Source organism: Lutzomyia longipalpis, chromosome 2 (genome assembly GCF_024334085.1).
Source record: "Lutzomyia longipalpis isolate SR_M1_2022 chromosome 2, ASM2433408v1".
Taxonomy (NCBI): domain Eukaryota; kingdom Metazoa; phylum Arthropoda; class Insecta; order Diptera; family Psychodidae; genus Lutzomyia; species Lutzomyia longipalpis.
The window spans coordinates 1,698,073-1,709,963 of NC_074708.1; the positions used below are offsets into that span (position 1 = coordinate 1,698,073).

General features: G+C 29.4%; 1 protein-coding gene across 11 annotated transcripts; it reads left to right on the plus strand.

Moving 5' to 3' along the window:
• Positions 1-74: 74 nt before the first annotated feature.
• LOC129788535 (dual specificity tyrosine-phosphorylation-regulated kinase 2) lies at positions 75-11,849 on the plus strand. 11 transcript variants are annotated; one of them, XM_055824687.1, is made up of 12 exons: positions 2,912-3,121; positions 4,697-4,883; positions 6,491-6,710; positions 6,781-6,944; positions 7,013-7,206; positions 7,281-7,364; positions 8,290-8,428; positions 8,502-8,673; positions 8,760-8,903; positions 9,000-9,129; positions 9,194-9,483; positions 9,544-11,849. In XM_055824687.1, the coding sequence occupies exons 2-12, from the start codon at positions 4,866-4,868 to the stop codon at positions 9,738-9,740; spliced, it is 1,752 nt and encodes a 583-aa protein (XP_055680662.1). In that variant the 5' UTR covers positions 2,912-3,121; positions 4,697-4,865; the 3' UTR covers positions 9,741-11,849. The 11 variants fall into 11 exon arrangements, with proteins under 11 accessions (XP_055680666.1, XP_055680661.1, XP_055680655.1 ...); XM_055824688.1 differs by having other exon boundaries at positions 4,736-4,883; XM_055824689.1 differs by having other exon boundaries at positions 4,833-4,883.
• Positions 11,850-11,891: the final 42 nt, after the last annotated feature.

Genomic DNA, 11,891 nt, shown 5'->3' on the forward strand with positions numbered 1-11,891 from the left:
TATAGTTATACCTACAAGAAAAGCACAGTTGTGATTGTTTTTTGTGAAAGAAAAATTATACATCAAAAAGACAATTTTTTTGCTTCAATTAGAAAAAAAAAGAAAAGAGTTTCATCTAAAATCAAAAGCAATTTGGTATATTGGAGCAGACTTATCAAATTCATGCGGTATGCTTCAAGTTCAGGTGAGTCACTTTTTAATTCTTTTCTAATTTTATTTTGAATGATAATTTTTTTTTGGGGGAAAAATGGAAATTAGTAATTTACTTCTCAGTAGCACGTGGTGCGTCACACAATTTTGAGTCTTGTTTTGCTATATGTACTAACACCATGATAAAATATTCTTTTATTTGATAAGATAAATTTTGGCGTCTTTAATCAAAATTTAACTATACTATATTATTAGAATATATTTTCGCACTGTAAGCATTTTTTTCTACAATCGCCTTTTCTGCCAGATGCGTACGTTAATCAATCGGGTGGCCTGTTTGACCTGCTAACCCATGGAATATTGACAAATAATGTTTATAAAACAAGACGTGATAATTTCTATTATCTTCCGGTATACTTATATATTCTTGATTATATATAATCATACGTGCTTCATCATAATGTTGGTATATATACTCAATTCCAAATCATCAACATATTACATGCAAAGCAAGTCTTTTCTTATTACCTAACTTTTCAATAATAGTTTATCAAATGAAATTAGAGTAAAATTAATAAAGATTAAATGGGGGATTAGATAAGATTCCTTGTGAATGTCGAACAAATACATTTTTTTTATCATTTAACAATTTATAATTAATCCAAATTTGCTGATTTTATGTGAATAAAAATATCATAAAAAGTTCTTACGTACTTTCATAAAAAAGTTTAGAACTTTTTGCACAAAATTTCAAGTAAATTAAATAAATTCCAGTATTTTGTCCTAATTAAAATGTTATTCTCACAGCAAAGAGATTGTTTTTTGTTTTAAGAAAGTGAACATGTAATAAAAAAAGAAGTTTCTTTGTGTAGGACACCCCATATAGTATACGTCCCTCTACCACCAAGTGAAATCACGTAAAATATAATAGATATTTGACCTAAAAAATCATTGTACTTTTTTTATAGCAAAAAAAATATGAAACTAAAACTTAACTTTCAATATTTATACATAATAAATACAAAGATTACAATCAAATAGAGTCATATCCTGAGTAATTAGTGAAACATTATTGAGGTCAAATGCGTTTAAAGTTGTATTTTTTAATACTCAATTGAGTATATATATTTTGAAATGATCATCGTGGCGTAAAATGGAAATATAGGGAAGTGCGAAAACAACGAAAGTAACCCATTATTTACAAAAAATAAACCCAACTCACTGAATCACGGATGATTTAGATGGTAGAATTATGTATTTTACAAAACTATTTTAAATATATTAATAAAATGGAAATAAGTGAAATTTCAAATAAATTAAAACTATTTAATTCTCAAATTTACCTTGAAACTATAAAGTTTCTTTAAAGGTATAGTACACGTCCTATAGTTTGAGAAATACGCTTTCATTTTAGATACATCCTCTCTCATCTTTCTCATCTCTTTACTCTCTTATACTGTATGTTATGTACCTACCTATAGGTATTACGAAACATTCAGAGGATTTTATTGATCGGCGCATTAAATTTGACACATCCCTAAAAACATGAACACTATAGTTAGATTATATCAATCAAACAAAAATTCAGATGATAAAAAAGAGAAATTTAATTTCGATAAAACATTTTTTTTCTTTTTGAAATATTCTCAGCTAAAATGCTGAATTAAGGAAAATATAAAAATAATAGTATGTAGTACTATATGGGATGGTTTGGTTAAAGAAAGAAAAAATTATCACATACTGAGGTCATCAGGGTCTCTTTACTATGCTGTAGCAGCTCTGATTTATTTTTAGTTCTTTCTATCTCTCTCTTTATGTGTAGAATATACATATATCATTTTTCTTTTAATTGCTTAATCATGCAATGCAATAAGGAACACATAATGCTTACTAATCAAAATTAATTCTTTTTTATTTATATACATATCGGTTCAAATTTCCGTTTATGCTTATTTGAAGACAAAAAGAAATGTCCAACTGCTTAGAAAAGAAATTTTGAGAAGAAAATCATTTGTCGAGAAAGCATTCTTACATATACATTGCGATAGTATTCATCCATGACCTCATCAACTCAACAGGGTCAGGTGTGTCTCCATGGGCTGGATGCTGCGCCAAGACTATGTGTATATACAGGCAAACATGTAATATTTATTTACTTTGTTCCTTTTCCTTTAATTTCGTTGGCCTCGTAAATGATTGATTTTATTACTTAATAGAAAATGAATTTATTTGTGCATTATATATTTGCATACTTGGGGAAATTCCTCATTTTTATACATAGAAAACAGCAAAATTCCTCAGTGGGGAACGCCATTAACAAAGAAACTGTCCGTAGTCTCACCAAGAAAATAGAGAGGGAGAGAGAAAGAGCACGAATTTTATATCAATCATATACATACATAGTCAGAGAGGGTTCAATAAAATATTTCTCTTTATAATTTTTTATCCATCTCTTTCTATTTCCCATGTATATTTACGTTTTTCTCGGTTTATCGTTGCATAGAAAGACCTATAGGGGAGCATGGGGTTAGAGAAATTGGGAAATTTTTCAGTTTCTCTTCTACATAGAAAAAGAATTATATTATGAAGGTCTAGGCTGATAAATTGTCATATATATATGGTTAAGTCTAAAAGCTTAGATAGGTTTATGGAACTTGGTTAACTTACCCCATGCTCCCCTTTTTACTTATTAAACTCTCTCTCTGAGAGAGTGTAAGAATGCGCAAGTTTCATTATATTTGACGGTCTCTCTGTGAGAAATTTTTTCAGTCTTGACTAGTTATTCGGTGAGTGAGGTCCACATAATGTAGAGGTAGTGTGTAGAGGCTACATTTACTTGGTGGAACAAGTATCTCTAGATAGAGAAGGAATACTTAAATTTGTTATAGAGGAGACCGCGAGTGTGAGCAAGAGAGATTTAATTGTGACGATGGTTGGAAGTGAGGTGGAAAAGAATTTGTGTTGATTTTCTGTGTGTATTGTTGAAATAAATCATACGATATTCTAAGCGACAAATCATCTCATTCCCTTGCATTTTTTTTTATGTATAAATAAAACATAAAAGAAATTACCTTTGCTATGCAAATATTAATTAATTCCTTTGTCCCATAATCCGGAATTTTATGTCGTTTTCGTTAATTTCGTATTGGAAGAGCAACTTAATTAGAAATTGAATGTCACTGTGGGTAATGATTCTTGAAAGATTTTTTTTCATTCTTTAAGAATATTGAAAACAACTAAATTTTTTTCTTCGCTTTGAGATTTATTTTTAATTCAACTCACGTTTAAATAAAATTAAGATTCCACATGCATGGCAATATTAAATAATTAATAAATTATTTATTAGGTATTCAAAATACACTTTAATGAGCTTTTTTTTTTCAAATGAAAAGTATAGAAAAAGCTTTTGGCAAAAGTTAATATGGAATTGAAATTCAAAAAATAATGTAAAAAAATCTTCAGGGCATAAAAAAGTCCATGTCTATTGATTTCACTGATTTTCAAGCCAAAGAGAAAAAACGCCCACATGTTCAATACTCTTCATGCAAAGAAATTTCATGTTATTTGATTTTATTTGGTATTTTTATTGTTTTTTTTTAAAGAGATGCCTACCTATACGTTTATAAATAAATCGTGTGAAACCATGCGAGTATATTCACCTTATAAAATTGAGAATTCAAATAATTAACAGCACTCTGTATTAAAACATAATGTTCTTTTTTTGAACTTTGATAGTTTATTTGAAAACATTTAGACACAATTTGCAGAAAAAATGTGTTTGTCGTTTAATGAACTACCTTTAAAAATATCGAGTAGAGAAAAAGTTTATTTACGTGCAGGAGATTCGATAATAAATCTAAGAAGATCACAGTATCATCAAATTATGTAATTTTCATAATAATTATGCGGGAAACTGTAGGGGAGACAGAGAAAATATCCTCTTAGATTGTTCACCAAGTTTGCATACTTCACATATTTATGTGCAATATATAATTGGTGATGCAGATCAATATCGAAGTCAATTGCCAAAAATTCTTTCAATTCCACACCGAGTGTTGTTTTTTTTTGCTCTCTAAAGCGCTATGCTTTCAATGTTTGGTGAAGTGATAAATTTTTTTCATTGTAAATAAATCAATTTCTGATTTGTTTGCATCCAAAGCGAATCTTTAAATGTTAAAAGAAAAAATAAATTTCATGTAATTGAGCTTTTATATTTTGTAGAATTTTCTTTTCAATTACTTCCAAAGAAGGATGATAAAGAAAATAATTACAAAAGTGAAACTTAATGCAATTTAAATATACATATAGGTATTTTTTTATGAATCTACCCGTTCTACATTCAATGATTTATTACACTTTTGCTAAATAACTCTATTTTGTTCACATATCGTATTGCAGAAATTCTGCCAATTAGATAATTTTAGCTCTCTCTCTGCATTTTTTAGATCAAGTTTTTTCTTTTTATAGTACTCGCCAAATTTTTTTGTACTGATTTATCAAGAATATTTTCTCTTTTCTTTTTTATTTCTAAACTTGGAACCAAAAGTGTTTGATTTAAAGCATTTTCTTCTACTCCAATTAAAAGAACTTCTAAATTATGTACTTACATCAAGTGAATACGTAAAAGATAAGAATGGAAAAAATTAGGCATCTCACGTGAATTTATTGATAATTTTATACAGTGAAAAAGAAAAAGAAAACAACTCAAAAGAATCATGTTGGAACGAGAACTTGTAAGTGTTTTTTTTAACGATGCTCATTCAATTATAAGAAATAATAATGTAGATTTGAGAATTCTATTTCATTTAGAACCATTACGTAGGTATATTGTGAACTTTGCATTACAATGACCAACAAATACGGCAATAGAATAATTTTAACCCTTTGGTGTCCAATAGATCTCATGCTAATTCAGTGAACATTTATTTCAAAGTTAGAAATGTTCTTAATTCACATACTAAAGCAGATAAGATTTAACGACCGTGATTGTGTAAGAGAAAATCGTCGGAAAAGCAGTCAGGAAAGGGACTAGAAAAACGCAGCTTTTCTGCATTCAGCGACGTTTCCAATAATTTATATTTATTCTCAAGCTCTAGGGATACACAAATTTTACACAGTTGGATTAATAAGATTCCTTCTTACATACTAAAGGCCGTTAGATGACTTGAAGGACTAATAAGTGTCCTCTGAAAGAATAAATTACATATTTCAATGTTTGAGAGTGTCCTGTGATCGTAAAAGGGTTAAAAAAAAGTAATGAGTACTAAAGAGTTATTGAAAAATTTCATATTGATAACAAGAAATTGGAATAGTTTTAATTTATATTCCACATTGTAATTTAATTTAACCAAAAACGTAAAATTAATGGAATTTCTTCGAGGAATCACGTCTTGTGATTCTATTAATGACCTTGTATATATTCTTGAGAGGAATAAACTTGAAAGAGATTTTTTTTGTAATTTGTGTGTGATCACTGGTCTTTGATATATTTTTTTTAACTAATTAAGAGGCAATGTGGAATTGATTTTATTTTCTTACTTGTAATTTATTATCAAATAATAATCACTTCCCTATTTGCTTTTAATAATAGGAAGTGCTCGTATTGAAAATCCAATGTTACGGTTGCTAAAAATAAAATGGCCACAATTATTTTTAGAAGACAAAAGTGCGACGGCAAAACCCCTCTTGGATTTGATTTAAGGTACCCCCACACCCACAAAGAATATGTTACCTATGTATATGCGAACAAGAGGACGAAGGAAAAGTACGAAAACTGCTTGACGTGGGGGTGATGCCACAGCAACAATTCGAGCTTCAATCAAATGTGTTACATGCCTAATATAATAATACCTCTATACATACCTATAACACGATGCGAGTGACATTGGATTTCTAATGAAAAAGAATTATATCAATGGGGTAGTTAAATGATTAGGAGAATTCTCTTTTTTTTATTTTGAGATTTAAAAATAATTTAGGAAAAATCTCTAAAATTTTTGTAGAGGTTTCTTTATTTTTATTCTTGAAAATCCAATTATTGAGACATCAATGTGCATCAATGTTTACACAGCGAGTCACGTGAATCACAGCTAAAGTGGTTTTTTTTTAACCTATAATTGAATTAAATCTGAACTTGAGAGTATAAAGAGGGTACATATATAGCTTTTAGGAAGTATTAAAAATATGATTTTTCTTTCCTTTCTATATGTTTAGTTTATTAATATCTAAAATATGTATTGTTGTGTATATAATATTATTATAGTGTCATTGTCAATAACAAAATTCATTTCTCTTTCTTTTTGAAAAGAATAACAAGAGATTTCTTTCCTATTGTCTACAGGTGCAAATAGACAATGAAAAGTGCCGAAGGGAACGCGAAGTTTGTTTATCGGGATCGCGAATTGATCTCTCTTCCCTCTGTGGTGGACAAAGAAGCGGTAGAAATGGGACTTTGGATCCCCTGGGGAACACCCTACCGCCCCTTAGTCCCCAAAGTAATAACAATTCATCATCCATGGATCACCTTGATACAACTAAATCAATTCCAATGACACCCACAGGTAAAAGATTTCAAATAAAAAGTATTACATTTTTTTATTAAATGAATATCTTTTGTTAATTTGTGTGTAGAAGTACTGGAACTCTACAATAGCCGATTAACCGAATACGAACGTCAAGAAGTTGAAAAGTATCCAGAAATTTGGTATCTTGGTTTAGATGCATGCAAGATTAATGCTAAACCAGGAACTGCCCTCAACTGTGGGTATGATTACGACAATGGAAGTTACAATAAGGTAAAATAAATAGTCTTTTGATAATATTAAATATTTTTTATTGTTAATTTTTCTTTAAAATTTCATAGGTGGTCCATGACCATATCAGCTATAGATATGAAATTCTTGAGGTCATTGGTAAAGGAAGTTTCGGGCAGGTGATTCGAGCTCTTGACCACAAAACAAATCAACATGTTGCAATTAAAATCATAAGGAATAAGAAAAGATTCCACCATCAAGCATTGGTGGAAGTGAAAATTCTGGAAGAACTGCGAAAGAAAGAGTAAATTTTAAATTCAAATTTAATGAGTTTTATTTTTAAAATTAATTTTCGCTCTTTAATATTTTGATTTTCAGTAAGGATGGATCTCACAACGTTATCCACATGTTGGACTATTTCTACTTCCGGAATCACCTCTGTATCACATTTGAGCTGATGAGGTATTTAATATTCTTTAATTTCCTAAAGATTTATTTTTTTTATCATAATTCTTCTGCATTCATGCAAAGAAATTTAATGCGCAACTTTGAAAAATCTTTCCTCAATTGTATACGTAGATAGGTACACATAATACAAACATACATATGTCAAGGGTTGTTATTTGAATTATGAAATAAAATAAACATAATTTCTACTTTTAACGATAGTCATGTTGTGAGTCATCAAAATTTGTCAGGTTGCACATAACAATTTCGCATACCTACTTAATACATATAATATTTGTATAATGGTTAAAAAGGAAGCAAAATTTCCGTTCATCGATGATTTTTCAATTGAAGAATAATTGTCAACAAGCATGCACGTGTCTTCGTAACTATGTGTAGTATATTTTTACTAACAGTCTGTAACATGCATATTGAATTAGACTTACAAATTACCTTCATAAATCCTATATATACATATTACTATATACTATACATATACATAAAATTTATGTACAAAATGTATCTATTGCGGAATAATACAAAAATTGAAGGGGTTGGAAAAGAGAAGCTTTAATCCCCAAAAGAAGTTACAATAAAAATTGATATAACGCAAATATTAGGAATTGATTCATTCTCTTATTATTATTATTATATACACGCGTGTTGTTTCTTTCCTTGATTGAAAAGCAAAATATAACAAGTTGATTAATTATTTCCATGACAAAGCACATCTCCTTCTTAGTGAGATTGTGACATTCTATTTCTAACATTTCTTGCATAATCTCATGCTAAAAACATCCATTATTCTTTACGCTTATACAATGAAAAGGTGACAATTCTAAATACGTATACATACCTATCTATTTACTTACATATACTTGACCATTTTTAAAGATTTTTTTTAGTACTGAATGTATTTAATTTAATTTATTCTTTTCAGTCTGAATCTGTATGAATTGATAAAGAAGAACAACTACCAAGGATTCAGTTTGAGTCTTATAAGGAGATTTTGTAACTCCATAATCAAATGTCTCAGGCTCTTATATCAAGAAAATATTATTCACTGTGATTTAAAGCCTGTAAGTTTTTAAAAAAAGAAATAATTGGATTTACTCAGAAATTTACAATTTAATTTGACTTTATTTTTAAAAGGAAAACGTGTTGCTTAAGCAACGTGGTAGTAGCTCTATTAAGGTGATTGACTTTGGAAGCTCCTGCTATGCACACCGTAAGGTTTACACCTACATTCAATCACGTTTCTACAGATCACCAGAAGTTATTCTTGGATTACCCTATGGTACACCAATTGATATGTGGAGTCTTGGTAAATATATTTCTGGAATATTTTTTTTCTCCTCAATTAAACAAAAAAAAAGTTTTTTTCTTAAATGTTATTCTTAAATTTTTTAGGCTGTATATTAGCTGAATTATATACAGGTTATCCACTATTTCCTGGTGAAAATGAAGCTGAACAATTAGCGTGCATTATGGAAGTAATAGGCCTACCACCAGAAGACTTGATAAATCAGGCAACACGAAAGCGTCTTTTCTTCGGTAATTAAATTAAATCAATATTAGAAAATAAATATTTTAAAATAAAGAAAAATATTTAAATTAATTTGTTTTTCCTTTATTTCTTAATATTTAAAGATTCTCGAGGGAGTCCAAGGAGTGTTATAAATTCCAAAGGAAGAAAGAGAAAGCCCGGATCGAGAACTTTATCATCTGCTCTCCGCTGTAGTGACAGCTTATTTGTAGATTTCGTCAATCGTTGTCTAGAGTAAGTTTGTGTTAAAAATATTCTTTTTTTTTCGGGAATAATTTTATTTCTTTTAATTTTTTAGATGGGACTATACAAAGAGAATGACACCTGATGAAGCATCACGACACGAATGGCTACTACCTAGTGGATCATCAATATTCAACCACTCCAAGGTTATCAATCGTGAACAATCGCAAGATACGGAAAATTCTACAAGTGATAATCAACAAGTTGGTCCCGTTGGACAGTCAACCACACTACTGCAACCAAAGCAACAGAGATCCCTTTTGCAGACACCCAATATGACACTACCAGAGTTGAAGACACCATCAACGAGAAATGCCCCAAAGACAGCTGGAGAACGGCCTAAAGGTAGGGAATTGCTACGATGTGTCCTGCTGAATCCACCTAATATCGGGGATTCTTCCGCAGGCCTGACCTCATCTACGAGTAATCTCGAAAGTGTTGCGTCGGTTGCTAATCAGCCGCATGGTCAGTATTCACTACATCGATCCTACCATGTACGAAAATCAACGACCAATGTCACACAGGGGAGTGCCAAGTATAGTAGTGGAATGTCACATTCGCAAAGTACGGGGGATGTTACTGCAATGTTTGGGCGAGCTTGACCGCGCTGTGAGCCAATTTTGACCAGAACGAAAATTGATGGTGGACAAAAACTAGTCAGCATCGTAGGCAATCGCATAAATTGGTGACGATAAAGGAAACAATATTGAGGGAAGCGCTCTTAATCATCAATCAATGTGTGATATTATATTAATGTTTTATTCATTTTATTCCTCTCGTAAATTATGAAAACAAAACGTATACCTAGCATACCTAGTTGCATGCTAAATATAGGTATTACATCTTTTCACTCATTAGTATCATAAATTAGTTACCCAGTATTGTTTGTCATCCATTTCCAGAACTTTGAAAACTGAAGCATGATACAGTTTTTTTTTTAAATTAAAATTTGGATAAAATAATGTAGCAAAAAATGTATCCCTTTGCTCTAATAATTTTGAACATGTTTAAATGGAAATATTCATTACAAAACCATTCCATAGTATTGAGCAGACCATAATACAAATTAAACTTAACCATTTCCATGCAATCAATAGATTAGATTCTTCGAAAGTAAATTTATTTTCTGCCAAATATGGTGTAAAGAGAACTATATCACTGCTTTATTTCTTCTTTATTGAAAGTATATGTATGTAAATGTAGGTACCTATACAATGTAAATTTTATCTAAAAACAATATTATAATTACATATAGGATGGCTAGTAGGTTGGATTATGATTTTATCAACTAAAACATTTTGATTGGAGTGAGATATTTGAAAAATTCTTTTACTAAAAGGTGCGTGAATTCTTTATTTGCTTTTTATTTGAAGTCAAAGTCAAAATCTTAAGATTTGTATCAAAATATGGAAATTACCGACAAAGACGTTTTATAGTTTCTTAAAATTTTAGTTTGCTTGCGACGTTCCTCGAGCATTTAAATATTTTGAAAGAAATGAGTCAATTTGAATTACATTTGGATTTTTGCTACAGTCTTCTTAAATATCCTCCAGACAAAAACCCTCCCATTCAGCGGGAATGAAATCCTTCAAATTTAGAATTTCTTCTGAAATTTCTAGTATTTTTGGGACCCAATGATAGACTTTTTTGTAAATTAATTCGTTCAAAAGTTTTTTTTCCTTCTACAAAAACATCCCCTAGCTCATTGTAATTTGATGATTTTATCACGCGTCTTTTGTCGTCAGAATTTTTTAGATATCTCAATCCTATCAAAAGTTATTAGATGGTAAAATCATGTTCTAACTTCTTGGCCACCCTATAGATATGTTTGTTGTATTATCCAACCTATGCTTCATATTCTTTTTCAAAAAAAAAAAAACTCCACAAATAAGAAATAAAAAAATCTGACCTACACAACTTGTATAAAGTATACTTATACATATATACATATTATTTCCTCTAGAAGTCGGATAAAATTTATATAGTTCATAGTCTTAAAATATTGGTATGTATTTGCAGTTTTAGTGTATGTAAATAATTAAATATTATAAGCCCACTACATCATGTCTTTGGATTGCTAGTGGCTAAAAAGTCGATTATTTAACATAATTTGTCATGAAAGACACGTATAAAGTTTTTCTTGTGCTAATTTTGTCTTTCCCAAACTTGCATGCTGGATATCTCAGGTACGGATTTACAGATATATAGTGCTGATTTTTTTCTTCAAATTTAATATAGTAAAAATATGTAAAACTTTTCACATGATGAGGTGGTCTTAATATAATTGTTTAAAAAAATAAAATTTTTGCATAAACAACCAAAAGTGATAGGAAACATGGAATATATACTCGTATTTAAATAAAATAGGATACAAAATATAGTGTTCGAAATCATGTAACAAAACTGTGTATTCTTTAAGACTGTTCTGCTCTCCTATAACTTTTCAATATATAAAAAAGTAAAAGAATTAAATAAAATTAAAATTTAGATTGTCAAAAAAATATTTCTAGCTGTATTATAAGTACCTACATAAATTGTGTATTAATATTTATATATTATAAAGTATGTAATTCTATATATTACTATAAAATCATGTTAAAGAAAAGAAAAAAAAAACATGTAATGAGAGTTAGTTGTGTACATAATGTAAAGACAGTAGATAGTTAATTTCACATACTAAATACAAATTCTGAATAAATGTTTTAGACATATTTTAATTATTTTGTCTACAAAACAGTTTAACTGCAGATCGC